The 17,594-nt window shown below is 33.9% G+C and overlaps 2 protein-coding genes and 1 non-coding gene across 5 annotated transcripts; all 3 read right to left on the bottom strand.

Annotated features, from left to right (window-relative positions):
- Positions 1-7,025: 7,025 nt before the first annotated feature.
- TRNAE-CUC (transfer RNA glutamic acid (anticodon CUC)) lies at positions 7,026-7,098 on the bottom strand. Its single transcript has one exon. It is a non-coding gene; the product is annotated as a tRNA-Glu (tRNA).
- Positions 7,099-7,745: 647 nt separating this feature from the next.
- On the bottom strand, positions 7,746-9,514 carry LOC140984857 (uncharacterized). The gene is made up of 2 exons (XM_073452527.1): positions 8,711-9,514; positions 7,746-8,032 (listed from the first exon to the last, which is right to left on the bottom strand). Exons 1-2 carry the CDS (start codon positions 9,103-9,105, stop codon positions 7,813-7,815), a joined length of 615 nt encoding a protein of 204 aa, XP_073308628.1. The 5' UTR covers positions 9,106-9,514; the 3' UTR covers positions 7,746-7,812.
- A 2,681-nt stretch (positions 9,515-12,195) lies between these two features.
- On the bottom strand, positions 12,196-16,120 carry LOC140985193 (nucleobase-ascorbate transporter 2). Of its 3 annotated transcripts, XM_073452968.1 has the most exons (15): positions 15,686-16,106; positions 15,535-15,647; positions 15,322-15,419; positions 14,933-15,109; positions 14,491-14,591; positions 14,300-14,375; positions 14,117-14,176; positions 13,792-13,976; positions 13,574-13,670; positions 13,409-13,495; positions 13,239-13,297; positions 13,063-13,154; positions 12,899-12,976; positions 12,660-12,820; positions 12,196-12,563 (listed from the first exon to the last, which is right to left on the bottom strand). In XM_073452968.1, exons 1-15 carry the CDS (start codon positions 15,697-15,699, stop codon positions 12,351-12,353), a joined length of 1,611 nt encoding a protein of 536 aa, XP_073309069.1. In that variant the 5' UTR covers positions 15,700-16,106; the 3' UTR covers positions 12,196-12,350. The 3 variants fall into 3 exon arrangements, with proteins under 3 accessions (XP_073309069.1, XP_073309067.1, XP_073309068.1); XM_073452966.1 differs by having other exon boundaries at positions 13,239-13,495; positions 15,686-16,120; XM_073452967.1 differs by having other exon boundaries at positions 13,239-13,495; positions 15,535-16,118.
- Between the last annotated feature and the right edge of the window lie 1,474 nt (positions 16,121-17,594).

Raw genomic sequence — 17,594 nt, 5'->3', positions numbered from 1 at the left:
TACTTTTTCTAGGCACTGATGAAATTTTTTTTTATGTCACGTATCCATTTCCATGGTTACGTTCAATATGAGAGGATCACAGCTCATATTTTTACTTTACTTTATTTGTACTTTCTTGAATTACATGTATCAATGGAATCGAAATGGGATTGCATTACATTAAAAGTACGGAATACAAAAAGGCTCGGGCCCTTCAATTTTTATTACGTCCCTCCAAATAGTAAAGGGTCATCATTCTGCACGAGTTTTCGAAAATTGACTTGATAAATTTACAAAGGAATTATTTTAGCATATACTGCTTGTGTGTGTGTGTGTGTGTATGTGTGAATATTTGCATGAATTTGTAAGCTTCTGCCTGAGGAGTAATTGCCCAGGAATGATATTATATATATATATATATATATAAAGCACCAACCCTTATGACTCTTCTGTCTTTGCTTTGGTGACGGGGAGCTTTTAAGGGAAGCGTTGGAGCTATACTAGTTAAATAAAGGGAAATCACGAAAATCTCATAACAATCAGACAGGCGGGATCATGCATTTTTCGGCCACCAGGCAAATCGGGAGAAGATGGCCGGGCTCTGTAAGCTCAACCAATATATATATAATATCATTCCTGGGCAATTACTCCTCAGGCAGAAGCTTACAAATTCATGCAAATATTCAGGGTTTGTAATGGATTTATTATTGCATGATCGGATTTATAGTTAATAAACAATATTAAGTAAGCTCACTGCCAAAGTTTTAATTTTTTCCCCGGAATGCAACTGTATTTTCCAATAATTTTCTTAATTTTTGTGAAAAACAAACAAATTTATATATGTGATCATATAGTATATTACATTAATCAATATATACATGTTGCAGATGACGTCATGAAATCCTTAGATTAACGCACGTTGAAGTGTGAAAATGCTTAACTGATAAAAAGAAAAAGGAAAGAGTGTGAAAGTGAAGGGATTAAAAAAATAGCAGCCTTTAATTTTCAAAGTAAAAATTTTTGGTCATACGATTGGCTGCATTCAACAACGAGCGTGTGCATCTCGTGAATTGTTCACGTATTTACTAATTCATTATTACAATAAAAGTCTTCCAAAAATACATAGAAATACAATACACATTTATTTTGGTCAACATATTTTCAATATTCCAATGTATATGATGTATTAACTTTTCATTCAGGTCATGATATGTTAACGTGAGAATTACGATGAGGGATGTAAACGAACAAAATTGAAAAGAATATGATGAAAATTTGAATGTTTGAATTTGGCTCGAGTTAGTTATATTCGAGTTTGAGCTCGATTTGAAGTTTGAAAATTTTAAAAAGTGTGGCTCGAATTCAGTTTCAATTAAAGCTCGAGTTTGAGTTTGGCTCGAATGATTCGAACATGTTTGTGAACTATTCAAATTATTGTTCGAAAATAAGTACTCAAAAAACTCGAACTTTATTTATTTAATATATAATTATATTATATTAATAAAATATTATGGCTCGCGAGTCCTGCACTCTAGAGAGCAAGTCCGGAACTCCATATATATTAATAAAATATTAAGACTCGTTAACGGTTCGCGAACTATCGAACAAAATAATTTATGCTCGAGTTCGGCTCGAAAAAAATTCGAACATTTGAGTTCGGTTCGAATTTGATAAGCTCGAATACAAATTAAATATTTTTCAATTCGACTCGAAAAGCTCGTGGACCGGCTCAGATTGTTCACATCCCTAATTATGATCTATATATATTGAATGATCATAATTAATCTAAATATGTGAGATTTATATTTAACCCTATATATAAAAAAAATTATAGATCGTAACGACGCTGGACATGTTGAACTAAATCTTCATAAGGTATTGGTTTTTTTTAACACATTACTAAATTTTTGTATTATTTTCTAAACTGTGATAGTTTTAGTTCAAACCGTTGCAAAATTGTTAGGCAATAATTTAATGTCAGCCAGTCCACGACGGTTTTTTTTTCAAAATAACGTTGCTAATTTAAACGGTTCCTACAGTGAACACAGTCGCTAAATTAACAACAATTTTATGTACATCTTCGCCAAACTAGTGACGTTTTATAATATTTTTGCAATCAGTTAACAACAATGGCACTACAAAAAATTCTGCAAGCGACAGTTTTAAATTTCGTCTCTATACAAGTCGTCGTTATAGCGACAATTTTTGAAAAACCGTCGCCATTTTAACGACGATTTTTGTAGAATACCGTCCCTATTTCCATATGATACAATCTCTTGTATCCCTATTTTAGTGACGTGTTATGTGTAAAACTATCGCTAAATTTAGTGATGTAATTAAAAATCATCGCTAATTGCGATGATTTTTGTTAAATACCGTCGTTAATTTTAACGATTAATTCTGTCGCTGAATTATTTATTATAAATTATTTTTTTAATACAAATTTAATATTTAAAATTCTTATAATTAATAAATTAAAATTTTTTATATTTAGAATTTTAATCATTAATATGTTTTTTATATTAAAAAATGTATTAAATGAATTTGAATATATATCAAACTAATAAATTAAGTTAAAATTTCTCCAAAAAATAACATTATACTAATATGTATCAAACAGAATCTGACAGATAATATTTCAAATCTGATTGATATATAAACTAAAGTGCTTAATAAAAATCATCAACTAAATATAACAAAATCCTACAATACCTTGGTCTCGTTATCGTCACTGTCAACATATATCTTTGTGTCTCTCGTCATCGTCATCATCATTATCGTAGCCCCAGTCGTGCGATGATCCGATATATTGCTTTGAGCTGTAAGTACCCGCCCGCGTCCATGTAAGGATCTACGCTCGTGTGATCCTCATGCTATGAAGCGATCGCTGTGGGAGGAGCTGCGTGGGTAGAAGGCACTTGCGTATCGCTGCAAGGGTGGTTGCATAGGTACTCCTTAAGACATGTCAGCAACCAGAAGACGTACGAACTCTTCAAAAGAGGACATTCGAGCCCTCGACAACTTGTTTTCTTTTTTTGACTCCTGAAACTCCATTTGAAGTATATCAGATAGTGCATTTGATGCGGTCAAATCCTCCCTCAGTTTTTTGGTCTCTTCATTCATAGTTTATTTGAACTCTCAGTGCTACTAGAATTTTCACGTCGACGCGAAACCATCTCTTCAAGATAAATCGTAGAAGTCATGGAACCACAATCATACACCTGCATGGAAGACATGGAACCACAACATGAAACTACAACCATACACAATCCATGAATAAATATAAACAACATTCAAATTCAGTATATATTTTACTTAACTTAGATTAAATTATATATAAATATTTTAAAAATGTTAATTGTTTTTAAAATTGTTAAAAATAATAAATAATAGATTGACAAATTGTATTGTTGATTGTTGATTTTGTTTTGATAGTTATTTGAATTAATCATTAAATAATATTATTATTTATTTAATTGAGAATATGACAATAATATCTCTTAGCTCAATTATTGTAATTTGAACTATTCAACATGTTTCGAAAAGATAAGACAATGATCTACAGAACATCTTCAAATGTCGAAACCATGGTAAAAAATAGTGACATATATTGTCCAGTCCGAAACATCCTAAAAATTATTTAATGGTCAAAATCGTCAAACTCAGTAAAAAAAAAACGATTGAACTTGCTATGAACCGGTTTATCAAATTATTTATTTACTTTTTTTTGAAAAATTAATTTTTTAAATCTTACATTTAATATTTTGTTATATATATATATATACAAGATTATTTGAAATTTACACTTCATTAAAAATATTATTTTAGTAATAATATAATTTATTTAATTCATTGTTTTTGTTTTTCAAAATATATAACTATAATTAGTATTTTGATTATATGTATACTGTTATTTAGGTTTTAAATTTTGGCAAATATATATTTTTGTATAAATATATATTTTTGTATAAATATATATTTTTTATTATTTATATTCATATTTAAAATTTAAAAGATATTATTTATATTATTATTATTATTTTATATAATATAACAGTTTTCCAGTCCGACAGTCAGTTTAACTGGTTGAAATGTTTTTCAAGGTAAATCAGTCCAGTTCTAAAAACATTTCTTTTAACACATTATTAACTTTTGGTTTTATGTTCAAATTCTGATGGTTTCAGTTCAGATCGTTGCTAAATTGACTGAAAATAATTCAATCTCAGTCGGTTTTATGAAATTTTTTTTCCAAAATACTGTCGCTGATTGCAACGGTTCCTACCATAAACACCGTCACTAAATTAACGACGATTTTATCTATACCATCCCCAACCTAGCAATGTTTTATAATATCGTCGCAATCACTTAACGACAGTGAATTTTGTAACGGAATACAAAATTGTCGTTAAAACCTTTGCTAATGATACTAAAGTGTAGCTAAACCCAACGTTTTTATTTGCATTCGGGAGATGTTTTCACTCTACATATCATTATATATAAGAATTAATATGTTGAGTTAGTATTATTATTCATAAATATCATTATTTAATATTATTGTGTGATTAATTTTTGTAACAAAATTTTAAATTATAACAGTATAATAATATAGTATTTTTATGAGAAATATTGGAAATATAAATTGAATAACTATATTTTTAGAGACTGATTTTATAAATTCGGTCTCTAACTTGGAGACTGATTGTATGACATCAGTCTCTCATATTGCGTATGAATTATGAATCGGTCTCAACATTAGAGACTGACTTTAATTATTCGGTGTCTAAAGTAGAAACCGCATATAAAATATCGTTCTCTATTTTAGAAATCGATGACGTAAATGTGATCACTATTTTAGAGACCGATTAATGGTATCGGTATCTCACAATTAGCGACAAGATTATTGATACCAACCAAATCGTCGTAGAGACTAATTAGAGACCGATATATATCCGTGTTTTTCTTGTAGTGTTACTCAGTTGAACTAATTATATAAACGAGTTAGTGAAAAATGAACAAAATAATTTTAATTTCAAAAATGAATTATTATTAAATTGATTACGAGTATCAGACTAGACAACAATAATTCAGTCGTAGTCATTTTGTCCATTATCCATCTATTTCTTGCCATATAACTTTGTACCCCACGGTATTAATTTGTTTTGTCTTGAAGCCAATTAACCAACCTTTTCGATGGAGCAACGAAATTTCAAAATAATAATGATAACAATAAAGAATCTGCTCCCACGAAAACATAAAAAAGATGAAATAAAACGTGTAAAAATAACCCGACTGGTCAATCCAATAAAATATATATACTTTTACATGCAAAAACGAGTGGTTTGAATGCCATCTGCAGTCAACGGCTTCCTTATTTACAGTATATATATAATAATGATGTCTTCGACACATCCATCATCACAAATCTAAGCTGAAAATCTAGCCTAAATAGTTGCTCCTTTTTTCAGCCGCCATTAATGGAAGCGGAGGATGTTGTAAACCTCTTCGATTCCTTTTGGTTCTACCCCAAAGTTTTGCAAAAACATTTGAATTCAACAGCTCCTGAGCCTCCGCTTGCGGGCCAAAATCAAGAAAATTCAGGAAGACAAAGGGTTCCAACCAAATTAAGCATCCATTCTAGATCGAGAAGCCATGACCATTTTATCATAAAACGTGATACGAGTTTCAAACCAGATTCATCATCTCCAAACTCAGTCCTTTCAAAACCCCATCTCGAAACCATTCCCTCACAAAAAGAAATTTCGCAAGAAATTCTAAGAACGCACACCAACCCGCAGATGAAGAAACCCATTGAAGGGTTCAAAAAAGCCAGAAAAGGCTACAGCAAGAGCTTGTCGGAGCTGGAGTTCGAAGAGTTGAAGGGGTTCATGGATCTTGGTTTCGTGTTTTCTGAAGAAGATAAGAATTCGAGTCTTGCGGATATCATACCCGGTCTGCACAGATTCGGACCTAAAAATGAGTGTGAAGTGCAAGAAGAGACAATATGTGGTGGTGGTGGTGGTGAAGAATTTGGTAGATCGAGAGCGAGGCCTTATCTTTCTGAAGCGTGGGGAATATTAGAGAAAGAAAACAGAGAGAATCCATTGATTAATTGGAGAGTTCCTGTTGTTAGCAATGAGATTGAGATGAAAGACAGTCTGAAATGGTGGGCTCACGCTGTTGCTTCTGCAGTCAGATAATTCGGACAGGATGAAACTTAAGCCTCTGATTCATGATATGTATTCCTTGTTTTTTTTATCTTCCCTTTTTCTAGATTCATTGTGTTCTAAATTTGTCAGTAATTAAAACTTTCATTCACTTGTAAATTGTGTACATATATTCGTAAGAAGTTGATAAATTTTGGATTCTTTTGCGAGGATATCCAGCGTACTTTATACGTACGTATGTATGTGTGTGTGTGTGTGTGTGTGTGTGTGTGTGTGTGTGTATATATTCAGTCACAAAGTGCCTGCATTGCGTGCAGTTTAGTTGAATTTTATTTTTTCTTTTCTTCCCAGGAATAAAGAATCATCCACAAGCAACCGATTATGCAATTAGAAAAGGCTAAGGAATGCCAAGAATCTGAAACACCTCAGCTCCCAACAAATAAGTTAAAAGACAAGATTTTGTGTCAACAAAATGGCCTCATTTTTGTTAAAAAGTAGCAGCACTGATAATAGCTAACATAAGCCATCTGCTTCCATCAACCTGGCTTTATTTGAAACCTTTTTCAAGAATCAATATACTGTGATAATTCTTTTATCATTAGATTTAGGTATTTTTCAGAAATGCAAAAAAAATTCATTATAGAATTTACTTTTACAAAATTTTGCAAAATTTGTAAAAAAAAAAAAAACATAAAATTTTTTTTAAAAATATTTGCAAAGACTACCTTACATCAGGACGCTCTAGGATAATGGCTACTTAATTAATTTGTTCGATTAAATGGAGGAAAGCATGCAGTTGAATGTGGATTGGACTACAACCGTGTCCAAGGACAATAATGCCCCTAGGAAGGAAAAAAAATTAAAAAACGGTTATGAAAATTTTTCCGTTGCCGGGACTTGAACCCGGGTCTCTCGGGTGAGAGCCGAGTATCCTAACCAACTAGACTACAACGGAATTGTGATACCTCTGCTACTTTTATATATTTAAAATATATACATTTCGGTAATTTTTATTTGTGTTTTTTTGCCCTTTAAAATCAAACGGGGATATTGTTCTTTGTGAATTACAAGAGTCTTGTTACAATTGTTTGGTTTGTTTAGTAAAGTTTAATTATTCATAAGAAGCTCACTTTTATTAAAAAAATGCAAACGCTTCAATGAATTGAGTAAATTTTGTACTCCAAGCATGGAGTACATGATTTTGTAGAACAAAAATCTTAATTCAAGTCGTATGCATATGTATAACAATAAAATTTAGCTCGTTGCATTTTTCATAAAACTTTTAACACTGAACTTTGTGAGATTTACCAATTCATATAATTCAACAAGCAGTTGATATTTGACTACCATAATGTGTGATATTGTTCCTAGTAGCATTCCTTGCACAATTCAATCGATGTCCGTTGGTGACCAAGAATCTAAGAGTATATATAACTATTTTGTGATATTGGAAACTGACAAATGAGAAAAAAATACAATGAAACAATAAAGAGAAATTGAAATGGGAACCTACAATTCAGCCTAATCAACAGAAGATTATGCAAACATCAAGAATCCAACTCGTCTGACTTCAAAAACAATCACAAACAATGGCAAATGACCATTCACGCAGACAAAAAACAGACTTTGCATGACAAATGAGTTCGTGCTGGTGATTTTACTCGTGTCCCTAAAACATATTTACTCGGAAAAACCACGGAAGGATGGATGCTATTACCAGACATGCCATTAAGAAATTACACAATGGTCGTCCATACAAACACCTTCTGTTGTTATCAGATGAATTATTACCAGTATCAGAAGATCTATGGTCATTCCATTCTTCCATAAATTCATTGTTGCCAACACCTTTGATGTTTTTTGCAGTCTCACCACAAATTTCGCACAATCTGCATGGATGAATTGAAACCAATCACACATTACAAAACAGAGAAGAAAGTGTAAGGGAAAAGGAAGCCTTTTTTCAAGTTATGAACTAGCTCATGAAGTTCAAAGTTCGTCTTGAACATAATATAGGAAAGCCACAAATTACAGCTGTGAGGATTCCTAGAAGTTTCAACCCTTCGTCATAGTCCAGCCAAGTAATCAATATCCAAGCTCGAATTTGAAAATAAAATAGAACAAAAGCGAACCATAGAAATTCTTGAACCATGATTAACACATCCATTCAAGCTAGAGAGCAGCCTTCTCTGTCTCTCTCTCTTTCTAGAAAATAATAGTTGATTCAATTCAATTACTAGTCTACTGAAAACAGCGCGCAGGCCTTGATGAGGACTAAACTTCCACGTTATCTTACGAGCTTGCCCCAGATTAACACAAGACCAAGACTCCTAACAACTGGCATCTATTTCTTCCATGCCAAGATCAAATATTAAAACTAGCTATCCGCAAACAATATGACACATCTAAGAGCTCAAAATACCAAATAAGATTGCAAACATCAGATAGGAAAAACAAAACCATTGCAATGGTAAAAGTCGGAGTATATCAAAATTTCATGTGCGAAAAACGCAACGTACACAATTGTTATTTTTAAAATATACATTTAAGAACAAGAATTAGATTACCTATTCCCTCGAACCCCAAACCAAGCCTCACCACAATCCTGGTGCACAGCTTCAAGCTCACCTTTACATTCACAACCAAGTTCAATCAAATCCATTAAAGTCTTCCCACTTTCCTTTGAACTCAAATGGCATATTCTACGAACCCTATAATTTTCTCCCGAAGAATCTCTGCTGTTTACATCAATGACACAAGAAGAAGACTTATCTTCAATTTTTGCTGCATCATCCAGGGATACCGGCTCACTTAGCGTTGACCCATTCGAGCCCGCATTTGGATCAGAAATTTCATTTTCTCCCATCTCAATCACAGTCTCCAGATGAGCTGAATTTGCTGATTTATCACAGGCAAGATCTCCGGAGACTGTTTGATTGATTTCTCTTAATTCTGGATCCATAAATGCTTAAACAGCAATACCCCAACCAAAGTCAGAACCTTGAAACAAGCCCAAAAATATCTACAATAGGAATCTACACCAAAACCAAACAATATGAAGGTGTGGAAATCAGAGTCAATCTGGAGTTGATACCACGAAGTGGAAAGCAAGGGGTGTTTTTGTTGAGGAATCAGGCAGGGGTGACCAATGGGCAGGTGAAACGTTGAGGGAAGTTGGCATATAGATCCGTAAAGAAGCAGTCTTGATAAGGAGGGACAAAGCTTGAAGAGATGGGGACCTGGTCTGAATTTATATGTGTTTCGCGGCCAGAGTTTGCACTCTCAAATGGACAGTTACCTTAAAAACAAGTGGCATGACAGTAAAATTAAAACTCGAGTTTGTTGTTTCCTCTCTCAAAGTTTGAACCAACGACTATGATAATAACCAGCGAAGCAGACAACCACGTTTGCATAAATTTTACTTTTCATACCAAGTATCTACTTCATTATTATTGTAATTTTTTCCATTTAAGCACGCCAGATAAAAATTTCACCAAATGAATAAATGTTCATATAGCCAAAATAATTATTATCAAAATATTTCTAAAAGAAGGGGAAAAAAACTTGGACGATAACTGCACAATCGTCAATCTATAAGGTAAAACAGGCTCTGAGGACAATTAGATCAAGCAATACAATAAAATATGATTAAGCATTTATACAAACAAAGTAGAAATTCAGGAGCAAAGAAACTATTGCAGTATCGGATCATCAATTTTACAAGTATTTGGCATGCTTGGACCAGATAACAAAATGATTATTTATTTAGACGGGGCATTTAAATTCGTTCCGTTATCTTAATTGATTTTAATTTTTTTATGAAATGGATCGACTCGATTTACTATTTAAAAGCTAGCTTAACTGAAGCTTAAATTCGTGTGTCGGCTCCAAATAATAGGAAAATGTCATGCTAAAATGATAACCACTTGCATAGTTTCAGAATAGTAGAAGCAGTAAAATGTATGGATACAGTAAATACTGTCCAATGTAAAAACATCTCCATCTCCTGACATCATTCTACTTACTTGTGGTAATATTCAACCATCTTCTGTCTCTGTAATAACGTTTTTCTCCTGTAGAATTCTTGTAAATATTCATCACTGGTTCTCTACATCTCTAAATTACAGGAAGTTGATGGCGACGAGTTTCAGCTTTATTCATCTTGGTGTAGTCTTATTGCCGCAGTACTTATTGGTTAACTTCGATCGGCCACTGCAGGAACCAACATCTCTACTGATCGATCAGTTCTTCTTGCCTTAAAAACTCGCATCACCTCAGACCTTTATGGCATCCTGGAGAACCATGGTTCGCTGTCGCGGTCGCGGAGATCGGAACGGATGCTACCGTTCTAGTTATAATGAAATTTCGCGGAACGCTCGCGGAACCGGTATTTAAAAAAAATATTATAAATATATAAAAATTAAAAATTTTGAAAAATATTTAGAAATATAAAAATAAAATAAATATCATTTAAATAGATTATTTGATGTAAATAAGAGGGAGAGGAGGAGTCACAGGACTCAAAATTGCATTATTTGTACTACAAAGCAAAGATATTATGTGTAGACGAATAAATTTAGCGACGGTGTTTATTCAACCGTCGCCGATTTTAATTTGGCGAAAGTCGCAGATGTTAAATCGGCGACGGTTTGAATAAAACCGTTCCGTTCCGAGCGTGGCCCGTTCCCTTTTCCCGTTAAATCGCCGTTCTTCATGCATGGAACGCCGACCCACATCATATACCTCCAAACACCGGAACTCCGTCAAGGTAGGTAGCGTTCCGGCCGTTCCGATCCCGTTTTGGCAAACCATGTGGAGAACTGGACCATTCATATTCAGTTTGTAACTGGATTGAAGTCACCTGTGGCGCTCGCCATCAAAGAATAACTGTACTTAATGCTTCAGGTATGGGTCTTACCGGAACCATGCGTCCCGAATTCGGAAACCTCTCATTTCTTGTTTCTTTAGACATGAGAAGCAAATATTTCAGCGGGGTTCTACCTGCTTCGAAGATTGAGATTCATCCGATTGAGTAACAACAATTTCACCGGGGAAGTTCCATTTTTGTTCGGTTTCTTGCCTCAACTTCAGTACCTGTCTCTCAGAAACAACAGCTTTACTGGTTTGAGCTTATTCCTTCGCTCATTTTCTAATGAAACAGGATTTAATTCTATTCAAGGTGAACTCTCTGAATCAATAAGCAATCTTCGTGAACTCAAGGCTTTGAGCATAGAAGGTAACCATCTTTCTGGTTCCATCCCTTCTTCATTAGTGAACTTGTCAAGTTTAGAGACTTTGATTCTGTCTCAAAATTCAATTCAAGGAATCATACCAGAAGGCATAGGGAATCTGCATAATCTGGATTGGTTGAATCTGGAGAATAACCACCTTACGGGTTCTATACCATTCAGCATCTTTAATATCTCAACACTAGAACTTATATCTTTAATTTCACATAAAATATCTTATCTGGTCTTCTTCCAAATGATAAGTGACTTCAACTTCCATCACTTCAAGGGCTTTATCTATCTTCCAATGAGATTCATGGCCAAATTGCATCCACTATTTCTGCGTGTTCTCAGCTTCCAACTGTCATTGTCTAATAATAACTTTATTGGAACCATACCGCTGGAAATCGTGAATTTAGAGATGTATCTTGGCTTCAACAAGTTCACAGGTACGACCTTACATTTTGGCAATCAATGAATTGTAGTGCTATATTTCAAAAAATTGCTTCCAAATTAAGTATTCATATAAAGCCTAATTCCATTAGTCCAAGATGCGTTGAAGAGTGAATTGTTAAGTACTTCACAATATTATCTTCGCCGTAGAAATCATAAGAAGGTAATCAGCAGTTGTTCCAACCAGGATTTCAGGGCCTTAGTGTTAACATTTCATATGTAATTAATTGTACCTTGATCAATTTCAAACAAGTTTAATGCGTCAATTGTAATGAAAAAAGTTACCGTACAACTCCTTTTTTCTTGATTCACTGTTGGAACGATTAGAAGCTGAAAACATTTTTATTGGATTAAAATTGAATAACCCAAGATAGATCAACTCAAATAATCGAAAAATAATGACAGAGGAGGCTCGTCTGTCACAATCTACATATGAGTCGAAACATGTGGACTCACTCACAATCCTTTCTCAGCACCCACTCTGATAACATTCCTCTTTCAGATTCTACAAGGACATGTCGTTCATTCATGATGGAGGAAAAAATCGGTTCAGATTAAATGGAAGGGTGTAAAACTCTTCATTTCGACTGTCTCCTTTGAATGTCCTGAACTTCACCCACCAGGGCATCCCTCGGTCCTTAGCACTATCCTTGTAGTCAAGTGTGTTGTCCAAGAATACAGCCACGATCAACGCCACAGTAGGGGAGGACAAGAAAATTGTGTTAAGGAAATCGTTGAACTGCAGCAGAACATGGAAAATACCAAATAAATGGGAGGAGTTAGAAACATGTATGTGATAACAAGAAAGAATAATAATATATTTGTGTCAACTCACCCATCCAGCATTGGTGTGCGCAGGACCATGAAGAGCAGCGGTAGTGTATTCCCTGAAGTATTCTGGGATAGACAAACCGAGGAAGAGGGATACACCAGTGATGAATAGGTTTCTCATTGAATTCATGTTCGTGAATTGCAAAAACGACAATCCCACCGAAGCTGAAATAGTGATAAGCAATCAGAAACAAGGGAAATGAAGCCAGATAAGTTTCAAGCAACGAAACCCGGATTACTGACCTACTATACCAAACATGACACAATATATTGCCGCAAACACTGAGAAAGGTATTGATGCAAACAATGCTCCAAATTTCCCTGCACATAACATTTTATTAAAATGATGATAAAAAAAACACCAACAGTGTGTACTTTTCGAATTCTTGGCAGTATATGCTGATTACCCAAGATTGAGAAGAAGATCATGAAGCCAGCCGAAATTTGGATCACTCTACGACTGCCAACACGGGTGCTTCCAAGAAGACCAATATTTTCCCTGTTTCCATAGAAATCGTTAGTGAATATCTGTTATATATTAAGTAGTGAAGGCAAAGTAGTGAATAAAGCCTAAACCACTTACACAGAAACTGTGGATCCAGTACCAGTTCCATACAACCCATCAAACAGAATTCCAATGCCCTGTATAGTTATAGTCTTTAATTTATTTTGAGAGATATTTGCTTCAATAAACTTCATAATCGTGGCATTAAGTAAAAGGCATAAATTCAGAGAACATTTTTTTCTACAAACCTGCCAACCAATTCCACGACTAAGAACATGAGCGGGAGGCGGTGTTGCACTTGCCAAACGAGCTGCTGCCTTGTAAGCTCCCGTTGACTGAAGAAAAAGGAAACTTTATCAATTGCAGCAATCACTCTAATGGATTTATAAAATATTAGAACTGTGGAAGTTTACCTCAATTAAGGCGACCAGTACAGCAGACATCATTCCAAATGAATGACCAGCATCAAAGGTAGGTGCACCCCACTGCAGTGGATACGGGATTTTAATCCTATTCGATAAATTTATAGGTGATGAGTAATGCTCCAAGGAAATAAATAATATCAAAGACAAGACAATAAAATGAAAATAGGATGATTCTACAACAGCAGAACAAGTTGACAAATATTAACCATGGGGAAGAAGAAATTAGGTTTGCTTTGTCGGTTCGGCAATTTCTTTGAGTTAACTCTGGTCGATGCTTGTATGCTCCACTGGCTGTCAGCAGGTGTGCATAAGCCCATATGACGGTGACGGAGATCAGAAGAGCAAATCGCTCCAGTACAGGGTATTGTTTTGCTTGAAAGTTCTTCATGTACTGAAAGATATAGTGAAAGAATGCATTAGCCAATAATTCTACGTGATTTATCCATTTGTAGTTGCAAAAATTCGAACTTTCATAGAAAACTTTGAACACAAATTTTAACTTTCAAATATATGTAAGATTAGTAATGACACCTGAGAGAAGGCAACAAATAAGATGAACGTTGGAATGCCAATTTCCACGCATCGTCCAGCCTGAGAGTAGTGCATCAGAACAACATATAATTAAAGGAAGGCATAATTACTGCATACATCAACCATGTCAGTGCAAAGAAATGGCCATTTGATTCAGTATTTGAAATTGAAATTTCAACATACCACTGGGAAGCCTCTATCAAGCAGACCAAAGCCCACAAGAGAAATCACCGGAACCATTCCAAGTGGACTAAAAAACCTGGAATAAATGCCTTTTTGTACTTAATTTACAGATGAAATAATACTCTCCGTTGATATAAGATTTGCATTAAGGTAAAGTGCAATGTTCTATCTGAGTAGAAGCTATATAATACCTGGAGCATATAGCCCAGAGCTGACTATAGCCCAAAATAATCTGTACACTTGATGCTACTATCAATGCTCCTTGAATGGCTCTCATCGTATTGAGAAATCTCTACACGTCACCAGTTGTATTTAGAGATGACTAGTTAAGAAAGTCGTCCAAAAAATTAAAGTTGCATTTACAAATTTTCTTTTATTTAAAACTTTGAAGTCGAACTTTTACACTGGAACAAGGGATATGATAAAGAGGTGAAAAGTTAACCGATTCCAAATAATTTTAATGAATCAAGAAAATCAAGAGGCTCGATTTTATATTGTTATTTTTTATAGAAACTAAAGGAAATGAATCATAAAGACTCATTAAGTTATATCTTGCACGAAAACAAAATTTTAGTTCAAAAAATGACTACCAACAATCTAGTAGGAACTGATATTTCAAGAAACGTAGCATACCATATGAGGGTCTGGGATTCTTTCTAAGGATGGATCATGAATTATTGAAATTATGGGAACCATGAATGCCCAAGATCCGCCAATTACAGTAGGTAGCCTGGTTCCAAATAATGTTTGCAGCAGTGTATTTATTCCTCCAACAAATAGCAAAGTTTGAACTACCCTCACTTTATCACCCTGGTTCAAAATTTCAAATTGCAAATGGAATTAAATGTCGAATATCCCATTCGGGAAAACAAACACATACACAATCGCCACTGAAAAAATACAGAGAGCTTGTAATTTTAACCAAAGAATGGCTAGCGAGTCCCATTTTTCTCATCGAAAATTTAAGAACCAACTTAAAACAATAAAGATAAACCTTAATCAAAGTTAAGAGAGTCACTTACGTCAGTTCCACCCATCAAAGGAACAAGGAAGGAAGGAATCATCACCGCGGTACCTAATGCCAAGATATAGTGCTGAAATCCCATCGCTATCGCCTCGCCTATATTTTTCACATATAAAAATCAAACATAAACCTTTGTTTTAAAATAAAAATAAATGAAGAAAGGAAAGTAAAAGAATCCTTGATCTAATTCAAGATCAAAACTTGAATATACCCCAAGAAGGATTAGAATCTATGCAATACTCTAAGCCTTGAAGTTGGTCCATTGGAGGATGACTTATTTCGTCTGGCTTTGGAGCATCCATCGCTAAACACAACTTGCACCACCTTGCTTTTTTGCTCTCAATAAAGCTTCCGAATGGGACGTTCCAAAACGCATTAAAAGTAAGATCAAATGCAAGAAAACATATGTTTCTTCAAAGTGACGGAGTGTCAAACTCTTAATAAACAAATATACTATTAGATGGGTAAAAGCAAAAAGGATATCGAACACAAGGAAAAAGAAAACCAGGAAGAAAGGTAAAGTGATGGGAGAGAAGAGAAACTAAGTCAATGTGATAAGACCCATAGACTGTACATACATACATACATACATACATGCAAGTTAGAAATATTTGTTTGGAGAGAAAAGAAAGAAGTTGAATAAACTCCTGCTTGGCTTTCTTTTAGCTTTATTTGATTGTGAATGTTCCGTTAAGTTATCCAAATTCCGAGATTGCCCCTGAAGGCACTGCCAAACCAGATGTTACCGTTACTTCCTGCCTTTCTGTACGATACTTCTTGGTTTTTCTATTTTTACAGTTCAAATTTATACCTGAAAATATATTATTTTATGTTTGTTTTTGGGTTTTATTCCTCAAAAGCAGAAAAAGGGAAAGATGAAAAAAGAGGTATCATTTTCATTCAAAAAGCATGTTGATTGACGATTTAATAATTAATCCCAATAATTTAAAACAATCAGCTTAAAAGGTAGTAAGTAGTAGGTGTACGTACATTAACTTTGTTTTACAAAAAAAGATGACATTGGGCGTCAATAAATTAAGTGGAGTAATTGTGATGTAAGAGAATAGAAAATAGGATCTAAAAAATTTCATAAACCGAGGGCATATTTATACGTAATAGGCTTCACTAATATAATCACTATGCTCAACGAGACATGATACATTTTTGCAAGGGAAGCCAAGAAATATTTAAAAAAAAACTGATACACTACTAGACTAATCTATCTTAATAAATTTCATAATATCTAATCAAATAAGTGTATAGTGTAAGAATATACGCAAAGATTTTTGTGTACATATAAACTCAAAATGATACTCATACCTACACATATTGGAAAAAAGATATGTATTTAATTGAACTAGCTTATCATATCCTTCATTCCTATCTCGAAATGAATATTCAAAAAGCAAAAGTAAAAAATTTCAAAGAGAGTTGGGAGGTCCAAACTTTTTCCAAGTTTTCTTTGAAAGAAATAATAATTTTCTTCCTCTTCTCGACGTATATATGTTTGTGTGCATGATAGTGAGGGACCAGCAAGAAAAATCTTCAACGTACATTGAATTTATGAGTTACTAGCGTTGATATCAGAGCCTCTTCTCTGCTCACCTGTACTACTTTATATTCAAAATTTAAGCCACTTTCACCCACCGTAAAACGTAAAACTCATTGCGAGACAAACAAATATTCCATCAACGAGTCGCATTGATTAGTTCCCGACCTGTAAGGACTGCATATTTATTATCATTATCAACAGAACGGAAAAGATTCCCAAGGGGGTATGACATACAACCATGACACCAGATATAATTTGAAATTTAATTCTACATGTACACACACATATCGTACTCTGGTATACACTAGAGTTATCTCCTTCAGAATACATTTCAAGCCTTTCTTAACTTAAAGTAGTATAAACTCTCGTTCGGTGGACGAAATCTCGGGTATCGATATCAAGGACGGAAATTAAGACTAGGGGAGGGAGCTCCTTAATTAAAATATATATAAAACTGCGTGGAAAGTGATTATTAAAGACAATCAGCGACAAGACAAGAGGACATGCTATCTACTTTTGAATATAAGACTTCGGGATGAGGGTTAGGTTAGTGGAAGCAATGATGCCCATGATCTAAAACTCCAAATCCTTCTCTTCTCAGATAAGAAATTAACAAAAAGTTACAAACAAAAAAAAAAAAAAAAAAAAAACAAAAAAAAAAAAAAAAAAAAATAAAAAAAAAAAAAAAAAAAAAAAAAAATAAAAAAAAAAAAAAAAAA

This window comes from Primulina huaijiensis, chromosome 9 (genome assembly GCF_012295235.1).
Source record: "Primulina huaijiensis isolate GDHJ02 chromosome 9, ASM1229523v2, whole genome shotgun sequence".
Classification (NCBI taxonomy): Eukaryota; Viridiplantae; Streptophyta; class Magnoliopsida; order Lamiales; family Gesneriaceae; genus Primulina; species Primulina huaijiensis.
The sequence above is the reverse complement of the archived record's forward strand: the minus strand, read 5'-3'. Positions and strand labels throughout refer to the sequence as shown.

Bases quoted from the DNA above. Each gene is read 5' to 3' on its own strand.
- LOC140985193 (XM_073452966.1), bottom strand. The intron at 13,977-14,116 runs GTGTCATTACTA...TATATCTTTCAG, and splicing joins TATTTGTTGCCTTCTCTCAG to TACATGAAGAACTTTCAAGC. The intron at 13,671-13,791 runs GTTAATATTTGT...TTTATCGAATAG, and splicing joins CTAATTTCTTCTTCCCCATG to GATTAAAATCCCGTATCCAC.
- LOC140984857 (XM_073452527.1), bottom strand. From the start codon at position 9,105: ATGGATCCAGAATTAAGAGAAATCAATCAAACAGTCTCCGGAGATCTT. The intron at 8,033-8,710 runs GTAATCTAATTC...TCATCCATGCAG, and splicing joins TTTGGGGTTCGAGGGAATAG to ATTGTGCGAAATTTGTGGTG.